The following is a 17,117-nucleotide window of genomic DNA, read 5'->3' as shown; positions in this document are numbered from 1 at the left end:
CTTCACCTTCACTAGCCTCCAACACTTAGTAAGAAATTCGCCTCCAATCTGCTAGAATTAGCTCCTCTAATCTGCTCCTCAAATTCGCATAAGAAGGAATGAATGAATGATTTGAATTCACCACAAAGCATCTCCCTTAAATAGGGCACTTACCCTAATCCTCATGAGGCTGACTTAGGTATTTAGCAATAAAATAAGATAAAATCCCACTTAAAAGGAGGCCGACTTGCTTGTAAAAGCAAATAAATGTATTTTAAGTGTTCTCCTTAATTGTTTTTTAAATTAAAATGAATTTCAAGGCCTCCAAGGTGGATTTTATATTTTCTTTAAGGCTTTAAAAATTAATTAATTCAATTATAAAGGCCTCAAATTATGCGAACTTAATTTATCCTCCCCAAATGTCTTAATTTTGGCAAATTTAGTGAAAATTGAGGAATATTGAGGTTTGATTGAGGCTTAATGAAGCTTCCATTCTCCTTAGGCTTTGAAATATTCAAAGTGATGAAGGTCTAGATTCACTTCAAGACTTGTTTGAACCCCTTATCCAGGCTTGTTCACTTGATAAAATTGAAATTTTCTCAACCTACATTTGCAAATTTCCATATCCTTGTCTTCACAATCTTGCAATTTGCCTTAGACTTAATCAAACGAGGTTGAATGATAGGTTTTTTGATGATTTCGCCCTGGACCCTTTGGAAGGGCCAGGAGCGATTTTTCAAATTAAGACTTGAATACCTTATTCCCTTCACTCCAAAATCTCCTGGAAGGCGAGTTCATGTTTGTTTTGACCTAATCAAAGTCTTGCATTTCAAATTTTGGTATTTCACATGAGGAAATTAGGTGAAAATGTGAATTTCACCCTAGACCCTCTGGAAGGGTCAGGAGCGATTTTTACATTTTAGGCCAAAATTCACCTTAGTTTGATCATTAAACTCCTCCAAGGCAATCTCCAGGGTTCATTTACCTCCATCACTAGGTTAGCTCATCAAAACTTTGAAGGAAATATTGCATTTTTGGGAATTTTGCCCTGGACCCTTTGGAAGGGTCATGAGCGAAATTCTCTCCTGAGCTCAAAATTCCCATTTTTTGAAGGTCTAAATTTCTTCAAGGCATTCCAAATAGGTACTTTCATTGTAGTCCAGGCCTAGTCTCAATCAAATCTGGAAGAAAAAGGTGACTTTAAGGTTTTTCGCCCTGGACCCTTTGGAAGGGTTAGGAGCGATTTTTCTTGCTTGGGCTTACTCCTCCATCATCTTGTCTTCAATCCACCCCTCAAGGCTATGCAATGGTCTTCTTCATTCACTCCACCCAAGCTTGGTTTGTTCTTGCAAGGCAAAATAGGGGATTTGGAAATTTCGCCCTGGACCCTTTGGAAGGGTCAGGAGCGAAAATCATGTTCTAGGGTCAATTCCTTCATCTTTTCAACCTCAATCATCCTCAAAAGGAAAAAACACACTTCCTCGCACCCATTCAAGCCATAAAAACCAAAAAGTTGTCTTGACCTTGCAAAGAAAATAGTTGTTTTTAGGAATTTCGCTCTGGACCCTTTGGAAGGGTCAGGAGCGAAATTCACCATTTGGCTCAATTCCTTCACTTTTTGATGATTTCTTGCAACCTCAAGTCACTCCTAGGGGCAATTCCTTCTATGTTTCACCTTATCCCATACTTGACTTAGCAAAATTTGATAGCAAAAGGTGATTTTGAGAAAATTCGCTCTGGACCCTTTGGAAGGGTCAGGAGCAAAAATTACAATCTTGGCCAAAAATCTTCATTTTTTACCTTGAAACTTCTTTGCCAAGTAGGATTTCATGTTCCATCATGCTAGGAATAGGGTTTCATGTCCAAGAAAGGCTAAAAAATGTGTTTATAAGGAATTTCGCTCTGGACCCTTTGGAAGGGTCAGGAGTGAAATTGCCTTTCCTGGCCAGAAACCTTCATTTTCATGACTTCTAAACATGCCTAAGGGTTTCAACATGTTCTCTCTTCCCTTTTTCATGCCTTTGACACCTCAATTTGACCAAGCAAGACAAGAAATGCCTTCTATAGAAATTTTCACTTTGGACCCTTTGGAAGGGTCAGGAGCGATTTTCTCATTTTAGGCCTATTCCATCATTTTTTCAAGTTAAAACATCCTCAAGAGGCAAAACCAAGTTGTTCTTGTTTCATCCATGCCAAAAACTTGACCTTCTTCACTGCATAATGAGAGCTTTTGGGAATTTCACTCTGGACCCTTTGGAAGGGTCGTGAGCGAAATTCTCCTTTTTGTCCAGAATTCTTCATTTACTCATGCTTTCCAAATCTTCAAATGTGACAGGAACGTTCAATCCTCCCTCCAAGATACCCTGGACATCAAAACTTAGCCAAAGTTAGTGAAAAATAAGCTCTAATAATATTTTCGCTCTGGACCCTCTGGAAGGGTCAGGAGTGAAATCTCCATTCTAGGTCAAATTGCTCAGTTTTCATGTTTCAAACCACCTCACAAGGCAAAGTTAGGTCCTTTTCCAAGCTAAGAACAAGGTTGCAAGTCTGTCCAAGGCAAGAAATAGGGTTTAGGATGAAATTTGCTCTAGACCCTTTGGAAGGGTCAGGAGCGACAATCCTCTTTCAGGCATCATCTTGCTCTTCAAAAATCAATCAAATCCCTCTCTAGGCAAGAACATATCAATTCACCTCCAAACATGCCCTAGAAAGAATCACTTAGTCAAAAATGAGGAGAAAAAGAGGTTTACAATGATTTTCGCCCTGGACCCTCTAGAAGGGTCAAGGGCGAAATTTCCCTTTCAGCTTGATTCTGGACGTCTTGAACTCCAATTTTCCTTGAAAGGAAAGGATAGATTTTCCTTCACACATTTCTATCAAAATCCTGCTTTTCATTAGGCAAAAATGAGAGCTTTTCAAAATTTTGCTCTGGACCCTTTGGAAGGGTCAAGAGCGAAATTGACATCTCAGGCTAGATCTTACCTTGGTTCACTTCATTCTCCATCAAACTTGATCAAATCAATTCCCTTTCTCCACCAACTCTGCTCAACTGACTCAGACCTAGAAACAAACAGGATCTTGACAAGAAAATCTTCTCTCAATCTAGACCTGACCTGAGACCTATTCACCCTGCTCCTTGATCAAACCAACTTGACTCCCCTGAAAGGCATGCTTCATTATGACAAACTTGAGGCTTCAGGCAGATGGCTAACAAATCCCCCAAATTAGGCTAGACTCAGCTTGAAAGAAACCCTAAAACGAGCTTCCAAGATTAGCCCTAATCTAGCCAGCCCAGGCAAACCAGTCACTCACTCAAAACCCTAAAAAGCAGAGAAAAAAAAAGCAAAGAGAAAGAAAAACCCAAATCAAAAGAGGGGGTCCCCATTCTAATGGGGCGATGTGTGAAATGGTCACAACATCTGGCGACACCACCGAGAATGTTCACGAACATTTGAGAATCAATCCATCTTAAAGAAAACTTAGAAAATCTCCCTCAATAAAACAAGGAGTTAAACAACACTTACAAGAAGAGATTTTCATATCGAGACAAAGTACTAAGTCCATAGTTATCCATGTGTGTGCAATGAGTTAATTTCCCTCAACAAGACAATCATGATCTCCAGGTTCCCCTGTGACTAGCTACGCAGTTTAGCTGAACTTCAAAAGCATCCTGGATAGAGCCTCGCTGCCAGTCAGACGTCCATAGTCCCGACGAGGTTATCGCCGCAAGCTCACGAACATTGCTCCATTGCCAGCCAGGCATCCATAGCCCTGATGGAGTTATCCGTATATTCCCATTAGCCAATTTTGATATTTCATTTTCCGCTCTTTTTTTTTCTCTTTCATTTTCTCACTTTTTCCTTTTTTTCATATTGCTTTTTCATTCCGTCAATTCTTTTGGCTCGTAAGTAGTAAATCTTACTAGGGTTTGAGGATTGCGGTGGCGCTGAAGCCAGATTTTAGATTTTTCACCGATCACAGCTTAGCCTGAAAACCATAACGACTCAGAGATTATAAGTGTGAAAGATATAATAACTGAAGGACAATAATATCTAAGTCCAATAAAACAATCTTACTTCACTGCAAATACAACCTGACTCAACATTTTATCAAGAGAGACCTCTTTGTGCTTCTAAAAGACTTCATAATTGTCCAAATGGGACAAACAATCTAGCAGGGGGTCAGAGTGCTTCATCACAAAACCGCCCATTTTCAAATGGATACCCCTCAAAACAAACTAACCGACCCAACCTAAGACACCAAAACCACCTAAACTAAGACCAAAAAAACAAAACGAAGGACAAACCCAAAACAAACCAAACCAAACAAAAACAAAACAAAAGAAACTAGACTAACTATGTACAAAGGCAGACCTCCTGAATTTTAGGACTGGAAGTGATGCTTGAGATACCTCCCATTGACAGGCAATGGAACGTCTTATCCAGTTAAGGTCTTCAGTTTGAATGCATTTTCTCCTAGAATCTCAGAGATTTGGTAAGTGCCCTTCCACAGTCTATCAAATTTATCATGCTCCCCCTTTTTTTCGTGTGCTTTATCCCAATACAAGACAAGATCTGAGATCCAGAACGCCTTGGTTCTAGCTTGTCGATCGAACCATCTTTTGACAACTCCTTGATGCTTTGCAAAATTTTCCAATGCTTGATCTCTCTTTTCCTCAAGATTCAATAGTTGCATTAATCGGGCTTGGACAATGTCGGTGTCTTCCATGTATTCTTGGATAAATCTCAAGGTTGAGATTCTAAGTTGCATAGGGAATACCGGGTCTTGACCATAAACTAGGAAGTAAGGCGAAATCCCTAATGCATTCTTGGTTTTGATTCGATCTGCCCAAAGGGCAAATCTCAGTTGGGTATGCCATTCTCTTGGACTTCTCTCCAGCAATTTCTTTATTACATTGAGTAGGTTTTTGTTTGTTGACTCAGCTAACCCATTACCCTGAGCGTAATAATCAGATGAAAATTTAAGGGTTATACCATACTCAAAAGTCCAATTTGAAAATCTCAATGATGTGAAGGTTGAACCATTGTCACAAACCAATGCATAAGGACACCCAAATCTTGTAATAATGTTTTCCTCAAGGAATTTAATTACGGCCTTAGTAGTGCATACCTTGAGAGCTTGGGCCTCCGACCATCTAGTACAGTAATCAATAGCAGTGATGATATACTTGTGTTGCGCCGAGGATGCGGGGTTGATGACACCAATAAAATCCATTCCCCATTTTTCAAATGGTCTTGCTTCAATCACTGGATTGAGTGGCATGACATGATTCTTCTCTCTAAAAGCGGTGACTTGGCAAGTGTGACAAGCCTTGACATGATCAAATGTATCTTTGAATAGTGTAGGCCAATAATATCCTGCTCTCAGGATTTGATGAGCTGTGGCCAGGTTAGCACCATGTCCTGTCCCAAACTTGGAGCGAAAATGTTCAATTATTTGTTTGGCCTCTTCTTTGCCAACACACCTTAGATATATTCCCTCGTGATTCATGCGATATAGGACAAATCCTTGAAGCATATAATGCTGACACTTTATCCTCAATGCTCTTTTCTGAGTGGGTGTCATATGAGCAAGGCATTTGTGGTTGAGTAGGTAAGCTACAATTTCCTTGTACCATTCATCTGGGGCGACATCATCCAATTCATAAACTTGCTGGATCAACCCGGGCCCATCGACTGCCAGTGTCTGAGCTAAAGCCTGCCCTCGAACAAGTTTCATAGGCTGGATTTCAATATCAAATTCTTGAATAATGGCGACCCACTTGCCTCTTCTCTCTCCTAGTTCATTTTGCATGAGGAGGGTTTTTACGTCTGCATCTGGTACGATTGCATAAATTTTGGCCCTTAAGAGGTAATGCCTAAATTTTTTAATGGCTTTGACCAATGCATATGCCTGTTTTTCAATATTAGGATATTTAAGTTACGCATCTTTCAACGGGGTACTCATGAATGCAATTGGGTTCTCGTTCCTCTCTTCACTCCTCTGGGTGAGAATAGCTGCACAAGTGTATTCAGATGCGAATGAATACAGGTAGAAGGGCTTCATGTAATCAGGACTGATCAGTACTGGTGCTTTTGTGATTGCCGACTTTATCTCCTCGAATGCTCTCTTGGCCTGCATCGACCATTCTATCTTTGTGTCCTTCTTTAACATCTCATTCAAAGGCCTGACTATCTCGGCAAACCCTGTGATAAATTTTCTGAAAAAATTGATCTTGCCGAAGAATGATTTGAGTTCCTTTTTACTGGCTGGCAGGTTGATGGTTGATATAGCTTTCACTCTATCAGGGTCAATAGAGATTCCTTTCTCTGAAATGACATGTCCTAGCAGTTTTCCTTCTGTTACCCCAAATATGCATTTCTTAGGATTGAGAGAAACAACATATCTTTTGCACCTTTGGAAGACTTTTCTTAGATCTTCCACATGATCTTCCCTTTTCCTGGAGAAAATTGTGATATCGTCCATATATATGATGATGCATTTCCCAATCAAGTCTCTAAAAGCGATATCCATGGCTCTTTGAAAGGTGGCCCCGACTTTGATAAGTCCAAAAGGCATCCTTTTGTATGCAAATGTTCCCCACTTGGTAGTGAAAGTGGTCATCAGTCGATCTTCGGGTTCAACCAATACTTGATTATAACCTAAATATCCATCCAAAAAATGACATCATCTGTGATCCGTTGACAATTTGCAATACTTCATCCAGCGATGGCAGTGGATAATTATCCTTTTCCGAAGCTCGATTGAGATTTCTGAAATCTCAACCGAGCTTCGGAAAAGGAACTAGGTTGGCGACCCACGTCGAATGTCTTACTGGAAAGATGATTTTGGCTGAGAGCAACTTCTTAACCTCTTGATATATTAAAGGTTCCAGTAAAGGATTAATCGACCTTTGTCTTTGTCTAAACGGTTTGCTTCCTGACTTCAAAGGGATTGTGTGAGTGATGATTGCAGTATCATAAGTTTTGAGATCTTCATAGCTCCAAGCGATGACATCTAGGAAATCTCTTACATTTTTTAAGATGCCATTTCTTTCTTGCGAAGTGCAGGCCTTCCCAATGAACACATTCTTAACTTGTCTATCATCACCAACATTGATTGTGTCACATGCATTTCCTTCCATGCTATGGCTTTTCATCTCCCTCAATTTGTCGGGATCAAAGATTCTTTCTAACTCTACCATTCCTTTTGGTAGTGTTTGTTTTCAAATTCAAAACTCCTTTTGCATCCAATTCTGCTCCCTCCACTTCTTCTTCATCAATGATTTGGGCTAAGAAGACATCCGTGTTGGTCAAAAAATCCAATATGTGCTTGTCATCTTCAAAAACCTAAAAGTTGGTGATGTTGTCTGGGACTGAAGGTACTAAGGTCAACTCTACTGTGAACTTCTTCAATCCTTCCATAGCTAATGGTACCAAAGAGCTGGCGGCTTGTGCAAGAGAATTAGCCACTTGATTCTGATGTCTGTATACGGACTTGATATTGAAGGCCTCAAAACTTTCAACGAGATCCCAAACTCAATTCTGGTATCTAGTCAACCTTTTGTCATGGCACACATACTGCCTTCTGATTTGTCTTATTACTATTTCTGAATCTCCATATACCTGCAATATTTTAGCTTTCTTTCTGATAGCTAGCAATAACCCATGAATCAAGGATTCATATTCAGCCACATTGTTGGTGCAAGGGAACTGTAGCCTATGGGCGACAAGATAAGTTTCTCCTGACGGACTGATTAATTCGAAGCCAGCTCCAGATCCTTGCTTGGATTTAGATCCATCGAACCTTAATGTCCACATTGGATTCCCTTGGTCTTTTGACTCTTGGACCTCTTGGCTTTCCACTGATGTGTCGAATAGAGTTTCATCTTTCGAAGAACTTTCAAATTCTGGGTCTTCAATTCCTTCTACAATCAAAGTCTGTGGGACCCTCTTGTATACTTGTTCTAATGCAGTCTGGCACATAGGACAAGATAATTCTGAATGGACGACATTATGTATCCTACACCAGTTGGGGAGGAGCAGATCTCGGACAAACGCCAAGTTGCCAAGTTGCATACTTTGTTGCACATTCTTGTGGACGAATTTTCTAAAATTTTCAAACATTCCATCATCATCCTGGTCGGATCCTTGGTCACTTTCCACGACAATTTCTATAGATTCCATCACCTCTTGTTGACTGTCTTTGTCTTGCAGGTTCTGTATCATCAAGACTTCTTCTACTTTAGGTTTGTATGTCCCTAAATCAGTTTCTAAGAATAGGACTTCATTATCTTCTCCATACTCGATTATCATAAGTCTCAATTTGGGAGTACTGTCGATTTTGATTTGGTTTGGAACTCCTCTCCAGGGTAGCCACATATGTGCAAAGTCCATTGACACATACCCATTCAACTTTCGTGACCAATCTCTACTCAGAAGCATCCCATATGTGTCAGGTATATCCACTACTGATATGTCTATGAAATTTTGGACCCTCGGGTCTGCAGCTAACTGCATGTGGATATTGTTCAATTCTCCCCTGACTGGAGGCATCACATTATTACGGCAAACTTGACTCTCTTGAAAGGCATCCTTCATTACGACAAACTTGAGGCTTCAGGCAAACGACTAACAACTCCCCAAAATTAGGCTAGACTCAGCTTGAAAGAAACCCTAAAATGAGCTTCCAAGATTAGCCCTAATCTAGCCAGCCCAGGCAAACCACTCACTCACTCAAAACCCTAAAAAGCAGAGAAAAAAAAAAGCAAAGAGAAAGCAAAACCCAAATCAAAAAGAGAGGGTCCCCATTCTAATGGGGCGATGTGTGAAATGGTCAAACAAAACCCGAGGTTTGCATCCCGAAAAAGCAAAAAAGCCTAAAATCTAGAGATTTAGCTTTTTTGGATCAAAACTTCAAATTTTCGAGCTCCGGTCGAAGCAGGTCAGTGGTGCAAGTGTAAACCCTAGGTTTGCATCCCGAAAAAGCAAAAAAGCCTAAAATCTAGGGATTTAGCTTTTTTAGATCAAAACTTGGAATTTTTGAGTTCCGGTCGAAGCAGGTCAGTGGTGCAAGTGTAAACCCTAGGTTTGCATCCCGAAAAAACAAAAAGCAGACATCCCTAAAAAATAGGGAAAATTTTTCTAAAAATAGCCATACCGGGGATTGGGCTAAAAATGCCAAAAACAAAACTTCCTAAAAAATAGGAAAAAGCAAAAAAGCAAACTTTCTAAAAATAGAAAGTTGTCCAAATTCGTCCAAATCAATTGCGATCTTCGTCCTTTGGCCTCTCTAAGCACTCTGGTGGTGTTCACACTTCGGAATCACATAACTTGCAAAAACTAACTTTCAATCGTCAAGGCCTGAAATGCTCTGAACTGGACAAGGCTTGGTGAAACTGCAGCAAAAGGTCATAGGACACTAACAAAAACCCTAGAAAGCAGGAAAAGAGAGGGTCCCCATTTGCAATGGGGCGATGTGTGAAAAAGGTCACAACAAGTATATGTTAACCCATTCCATTGTCCTGCATAAAACATGCTCCACATAACAAAACTCCTCATTCTGTGTAGCTTAAACTTCAAAATGCATGGGCAAAAGAATTGGGCGGGATAGATTCCAAATTGAATTCAAATTTAACCATAGCAGTGACGGTCCGTGTAGAGTCAAGAAGAAGAAAAGATTATTAAAAAAAAAAAAAAAAGCAACAGAAATCAGAACGGGAACAGATAGTTGTGAGGGCCCACACCAGCCACCTAAGCTAGTCAAAGCTTAGTGTGTGCTGGTTAAGCCAGCCCCTTATGCTTTTATGTTTTATTCTTCCTTGTGTTTCTTCCTTGATAATACTTTCACATGGTTTAGTTTATATGTATTGACTAATTTTGTTGTATTACAAGTAGATCTTCATCACATATGGGGCTCCCAAAGATCTTCACCCTTGCTGCAGCTTCCTCTCCAACATGGACTACTTCCACTGCTACAACAACTTGAGCCTCCTTTTGTGATAGGCTGCATTTCTTCTCATTGCAATCTCTCAACCCCTCTCTTTCTGCATTGTAATCTTCAATACCTTCCCCTTCTTCAAGGTAACACAACTCAACAGCTCCATCAAATTCAACTATCTCTTCATTTTCATCCCATTCAAATTTTTCCTGCTCTCTGTGACTCTTGGAAGATCTCATTCAAAGGTCTTCTATACATTAATATTTATGCCAAATCTTCAAGGGATTCTATCCTTCCTTGTTCCAACAACTCCACTTGTCTAATTCTTGACTCAATGACTTTCCTCTCTGAGAATGGCTCATGCCCACAAAGTGAATATTTTACCATATTTTTTATCTTCTCAAACTCTTCAGTGTCTTTGATGTAGATTCCTTTCTCTTTAGCTTCTTATTGTTGCATGCCTCATAATCTTCCAACATGTACCATAATTCCTCCAATTCAAGCTCTAATTGTTGCAGTCCCTTTTGCTGGTCTTTGGTTTGTTTCTGTCTTTACCTTTGTTTTACTCTTTCTTCCAGCCTGATTATTCTCTTTTTCACATTTTCCCTCTCAAAAGATCTTTTGTGTGCTCTGATACCAAACTGATGCTGATAAATCCTCAGATCCTGCAAGTTAAGAAACACATTTTGTATAACAGAGAAAATAAACGCAGCATAATAAATACAAACAAAAACTTGAAATTTTTCTTTGCATTCAGAACTTATAATTACATCTCTAAAAGCTGAAAAACTCCTATAATTCCAACTCCCTTTTTATTTCGGAATATACCCCTAAATCACTGCTTTAACAGAGACTCAACTCCTCAGTTATCTCCAACAGACACTGCAAGGAACAGCAGTCTTAACAAAATAATCAGTCCCTAAATTACTACCTACGGGGACTACAGCAATCTTTTAACAGAAAGTTCACTCCTACATAGACTACAACAACAACCGTTAAGGAAATCCACTCCCAATCTAATTAGCACGTAGACTACTCAGCAATAGCAGTTACGGAATAGTTTGCATCATTTTCTCCAGTTGCTCATTGGTGTTGACAGATATTGGTTCGAGATTCTTGCCTCTGCTGAGAGGAGAATGGTGAAGACAACTAAGGTGTCTTCTTTGCTGATCACTGTAATTTCTTTGGATGATTTTGCTTCTGCTGTTCTGTAACCCTTCATTACTAAATGTTTTAGTTTGGAGCATTCAAGAAAGCTCTTCTTGGGATAGTTTGAAATTTCAGACTGCTGCTGCTACTTGCTCTTTTCCAGCTGTGGACTCAAAGTTTTTGGCCTTAAGAAGGCTGTTTTGTGTGCTTATATTCTAAAGTTTTAGCCTGGTTTTGTTGTTGCAGGGCAGCGTTGTTTTGTTTCTTTTCCCAAATGTAATTGTTTTATTCTTACTCCATTTAAAACAAAAGATTTCCTTTGGCTGCAACCAAAAGGAATGTCTAAGATGGACAAAATATATACGACCCTGTTTAAACTTTCTTCTCAACAATGTCGAAGTAAAAATCTTCTGAAGAATGTAGAAATTTAATAGCAAAGACAAAATATATACAATCCATAACTAATGTAACTGCGGAAGCTAAAGGAAATGCAGTTGCTACCAACATAACTTCAATTGGTTGTTTAAATTTGTAACTATATTTTGAATACCACCAACTAATGTTTCACCAAATACCAAAGGATGTGGTTTTATGTAGGGGGCTACCTAATATTTTTCAGGGGAGGATCCTTTTACAGTAGGTGATCCCATGTATTTCATGGGAGTAGAAAAGTTTTAAACACGTGGTCCCATGATCTGCTTAAAGTTTGTGAAAAAATTTCCATAAAAAATCGAGGCTTTCACCTATTTGCATTATAATATATTTTAGAGCACAGTGAACAGATAATTTGAGCAACTTGGCTCTTAAATTTCTTCAAGTTCACCTGTAAGAGTTAATTTTTTTAATTTTATCCATTTCAATTAGCATGCTGTTCTATTTGTCATCCTTGACTTTACAACTGACAACTATAGTGGTATACTTTTATGATTAAATTTTGTTCCACATTAGTATTACACTCTTAGGATTTGAAACTATGTTAACACTATCTCTCAAATCACCCTCGAAACTGTAGATTATTTGAGTTTCTCCCACAGCTGAAAATTTGTATTTCAAGCTCAGCTAAATTCTTTTATACCAAACTACACAATTTATGCAAGCTGTGAAGAAATTAAAGTGTTAGGAAATAAAGAGAACTCTTGCAAATATTTGAATGGAAAGCAATAAATTTGGCAAAAGCCATATTTAAATTAACATGTACCTGATACTAACTTCTCAACTGGTCGGAGGTAAACACAAAAATCCCAAAGTTCATTTTTCTGTTTCCATGCTATAACCATTACAGTTTAGGCCAATAACTATAGAAGCAGTGAAAACATAAGCTATGCATACAAAACTCCAGTGGTTAGCAATCACATAGCAACATTGTAACTTTGAAACCCATTTCCATTACATATTTGTAAGATGCAAAATCCAACATGCCACAGAAAATTTATGGTTCTCTGAAAAATTCCCATAATTTTTTTCTCAGAACAAGAAAAGGAAAAGCAATAATAAAGGTGCTTTGGCTGTCAGTTTCTAAGAACTGCGAGATTAATGTAAAAAATTCACAAATGAAATTTATCAGAGAATTAAATATGATCTTCCTCACTGAAGTTGATCTGTTCCCAAGTTGAATCTGATTCCAAACATGGATTTTCCCCCAAATTAAGTCCAACATCAACATTTTCTAAGTTATGGATATCAATTAGAGATCCAATCTTAGTGGGACTTTCAGTCATTGCACCATCATCCATCAAAATCTGTTCCCAACTTGAATCTGATTCAAAGCATGTATTTTCCTCCAATGCATGCATGACATCAACATTTTCTAGTCCATGGACATAAATTGAAGATCCAATCTTATTGGCACTTTCAGTCGTTGCACCATCTTCTAGCAAAGTGTTGCCAGCAAAATCTCTCATATATTCTATACCAGATTCAGAACAGCTCCCGGGTTCTTGCAAAACTCTGAATTGCCCTTCAATTTGCTTGGTTTCTGCCTCTGCATTTGGTTGCCCTGGATTATGAGCAGTACTATTCAAACTACTTTTATGAATAGGCTCCTCACTAATATTGTTTTGGGAAATAACATCGTCTTTGTTTTTCTTGATGTACGATTCACCTATGAATGATCCATAATCGATTACTGGATCCAAGTTCAAATCAGGTAGCCAATATCTTTTCTCTTGTGAAACTGGTGCAGAAGTGTAGTCAAACTCATTTTCCTTTATAACTAAATTCACTCCTGGACAGCTCCCATTGTTTACATCATTCCTGTTTGCTAAAGTTTCAAAACTTTCAATGTCTCCATTTGCATGTGTACCTGGTTACATATAGCAAAACAAGTTAATATCAATACTCAACAAAAAACTTGACAGAGGCCACAACTAAAAATAGTTAGGAAAGCACTGGGGTGCTTAAAACAGATTATTATAAAACAATCGCCTGAAACCTAGAGAACATATTTGACTAGAATTAAATTAAAAAGTTTTAATGGCCAACAATCTTGGCAATAGTGAACATATTTTAAATTCTATTAGTAGCTTTTCAATGCAAAAGCGACAAGAAGCAAAGCAAGATCTGCCTTCTGAAAACAGCAATTCCATAAGGACAACATGAGAAGAGTACATATAATATGTCACCTGCATGAGTCTTCTTTAAACCCTCCATTTCAAGCTCCGTTCTGAGACACCTAATTTCAGATTTTATTGAATTCAATTCCACCTCAATATTAACCATTTGCGACTGATAAACTTCTGCAGACATTTGGAAACATCTTTTTCCAACCGGATCTTCCTTTTCTTCAGCAGCATGACAATCCTGGAAAATAAAGCTTCAACTCAATCTCTTTGGAGGGAGGACAGGAAAGGAGAAGAGCAATTTCAACAAGATCAATCAATAGAATCCCAAAACAAAAAACACAAAAGGAACCGATAGAATATGGAATCATTGATTTTATGCATTTTCCTTTTTAATGTTTTCAATTGTAAACCTCAACAAACAACACAGATCAAAAGTAACTATGAATTGATCTGGAAAGAAAACGTATCGAGAAATAAAAAAAGAAATTAGGGCATTCCATGATTACTAGACAAAGAACATTCTATTATTTGTGAACCAGCAAAATAAAAACAGAGCAATCTATTACATTACATTACTTAAGGATTTTTGAAAAAGGTTTCCATTTTCCAATTAGAAAGTACTGATATTCACCATGAACAGGGATCAGAGCTATAGTTATGTATTCATTGGGTTTCAGCTTTTAGTGTACAAATCTTCTCTATTTCTGCATACAGTGTTCGTTTTACTCCATAGAGTGTGACAGCTTTACATTCTAAAACAATTTTAATGATATCAAAGTCAACAATTGAAACAACTACAGATTATGTCCACTGGCAACTGTTTTATGGGAAAAAAATATAGATTTTATCTCCCTAATTGTAAACAAAACTCCTTTGGTCATTCATAATTATCAATAAGCAAAAGCCAAATGCAGATAGAGCTGTCTGAAATTACTTCGTCTATCCTTATCCAAAAGCTATTATAGCCTAGAAATTATAAGCAAACAATTCTTAAGGATAAGTGAAATTAAACCTTTTCAGTTTCCACCGAGTTGGCAGCAACCAGTTGTTTATCAGGCATGAAAGCAGTTACGTCTGTTGATTTTGAAACAGATGTACTTTTCTTAAGACACTGAGATAGATTGCAGATGATAGACTGGAGAGTTGGAAGGTCAGATTCGCTCAGATTGTCTGAAAATGATGAATTAATGAGCAGCAACACTGATAAATTATGCATAGTTTGAACAACCTTGTGACATTCTGCAGAGTCCAGACTCTGTTTAGAAACTTGTCCTATGATTTGTGAAAGGGAATCAACACCAGTACCAATAGGAAAATGAAGACATTCATCCGATGCTTTCTGAGCTATACTCGAAGTTGCAGACTGAAGAGGCTGTATTTCTTCAGAGTCTTCAGATTCATTTAAATCCTGACCTTCATATTTGTCTGTGTACGATGGGAAATAGATTATGGATGAATCTGAGGCTGAAACCGATGAATGTGAGGCTGACACCGAGTAAGAGTACTGGGGTGAATCCGACACCGATGACGAATAAACTTCAGACGAATGCAAGGTTGATGAACTTTCTGAGGCTGATGATAAATAGTCTTCAAATTGATTACCGTAGGCTGCAAAGGAGTAGTATTCCAATGAATCTATCGCTGATGAGGAATAATCTTTAGAGAAATCTGAGGCTGATGAGGAGTAATCTTCAGAGAAATCTGAAGGCCGTGAAGAAAAACCTTCCCGTAAATTTGAGGCTGAAATTTTGCTAGCAATTTCATTGCAAGATTTGTTCTGCTGCTTAAAAGTGGGCCCCATTGAACCATATGTACATGTGCCTGCAGCATGATACATAAAAGGTCAGGTAAAAGTGTGCTCAAGCTTTTCTGAGGAATACACCATTAATCTCCCCGATGAGACTAATTCTCAAGAGTAACAAATTAAATATTCCAGATGATATAAAAATTTAGCATAATCAGGAGTAAATCGCACATAAAAACAGGCTAAAGAACCATCCGTTTATATTCATCCACATAATAAAAATAAAAAGAATCGAAGAGCTGTGGTCTAGAGGTAATTTGAGGGGAGTTTAACACTTAAATGGAAAACCTGAGGTCTAATAGGTAAACCCGAGGGAGTTTGGAGAGAATCTGCTAACCCTCATCTGGGATGCTCTTACAGGCTGAGAATTCCCAGCTCCTAAACCCTACCGGGCCAAGGAAATGGAATTCGATTAAGTAAATTAAATTATGTTTGATTCTGCACTGGATAGAGCTATCATTGTTCAACTGAAACGAAACATAAATTACTTGAATGCATTGAAATTGATCTCACCTTCAACACGACAAGCCATTCCGTGGTGCAAACTGTGACCCGGAATACTTCCAGCATATTCCTGACTTATATTGTACTACCAAATTAAGGAACAAGGGGCTTTAGCTCAGGGTTAGAGCACCCCAGCAAGCTTAACGGGCAATTCTAAGATTTAGTTTGATCCTACTGATTGGCCACAAAATATGTAGTACCAATTGTGTATTGTTTAAAATTTTTGTACCCAATTTTATGTTGGGAATTTTAAATTCTTTAATACTTTTGTATCCAATTCATGAGGAAGATGTAAAACTTAACATTATGGATTGCAAAAGCTTGAGGTCATGCTAATATTGGGCTCCTATTAATCAAGCAGAGGTCGTGCTAATCGCTACATTGAAGCAACAACAATGGCTAGTTTTGTAAAACAACTGTGTTCTGATTCATGATGTTTTAAAGTAAATTAGGATCAAGAAAAGAATCATACCCATTAATGGTGGGTGGTTCAAATAGTATTTTTGTTGGTTCTGCGGATTGAAATGTGCGCCATTTTTCCTTCTCTTGGTTGGGCAATCCCTGACAAAATGGCCCAGCTTGCCACAACCATAACAAGTCCTCTTTCGAATTTGGAGACTCTGTCTATAATTGTTCTGCGAAACCACCCTCCCCTTTCCTGATTTGTGAGCCTCCATTCCCGACTTACCGAATTTGTAAACAAATTGATTCGCAATTTAGCTCCACAAAATAAGATTATAAACTTGGAGAATTGAGAACAAATATGTCGCTCCGAGCTCGGATATTTATATGATAATTTCTAAAATAAGGCTGTTGCAGTCACAACCCGCAAGGCTAATAGGCGCATCGATAGGATCTATAAGCTAAAACGTAGTTTTTAATTAATATTTTTTTAAAATAAGGCTTTACTAATTATAGTGGGAATGTAATGGATATATTTAGAGAATTCTTAGCGCATTTTAAATTAGTTCGAAATGGGTATATATTAAAATTTTGTTAAAAAATAAAAAAAGTTTGGTAATAAAAAATATAGATTTATTTTATTTTATTAATTTTATAAAAGAAATATTTTCTATTTTAAAAACAGAAAAATAGAAATTCTATTATATTTTATGAATATAATGTTTTTTAAAAAAAATCAAGAAAGATTTTTTTGTTTATAAATTTATAAAAGCGATATT

At 37.9% G+C, this 17,117-nt stretch overlaps 1 protein-coding gene across 1 annotated transcript; it reads right to left on the bottom strand.

Annotated features, from left to right (window-relative positions):
- Nucleotides 1–12,429: 12,429 nt before the first annotated feature.
- On the bottom strand, nt 12,430–16,745 carry LOC131072905 (uncharacterized). The gene is made up of 4 exons (XM_058009196.2): nt 16,409–16,745; nt 14,641–15,449; nt 13,689–13,866; nt 12,430–13,369 (listed from the first exon to the last, which is right to left on the bottom strand). The coding sequence occupies exons 1-4, from the start codon at nt 16,611–16,613 to the stop codon at nt 12,636–12,638; spliced, it is 1,926 nt and encodes a 641-aa protein (XP_057865179.2). The 5' UTR covers nt 16,614–16,745; the 3' UTR covers nt 12,430–12,635.
- Nucleotides 16,746–17,117: the final 372 nt, after the last annotated feature.

The sequence above is a fragment of the Cryptomeria japonica genome, chromosome 11 (assembly GCF_030272615.1).
Source record: "Cryptomeria japonica chromosome 11, Sugi_1.0, whole genome shotgun sequence".
Classification (NCBI taxonomy): Eukaryota; Viridiplantae; Streptophyta; class Pinopsida; order Cupressales; family Cupressaceae; genus Cryptomeria; species Cryptomeria japonica.
The sequence above is the reverse complement of the archived record's forward strand: the minus strand, read 5'-3'. Positions and strand labels throughout refer to the sequence as shown.

Coding starts and splice junctions, on each gene's coding strand:
- LOC131072905 (XM_058009196.2), bottom strand. CDS start 16,613: ATGGAGGCTCACAAATCAGGAAAGGGGAGGGTGGTTTCGCAGAACAAT. Junction 13,867..14,640: donor ACTCGGTGGAAACTGAAAAG/GTTTAATTTCAC, acceptor TTTATTTTCCAG/GATTGTCATGCTGCTGAAGA. Junction 13,370..13,688: donor TTTAAAGAAGACTCATGCAG/GTGACATATTAT, acceptor ATATGTAACCAG/GTACACATGCAAATGGAGAC.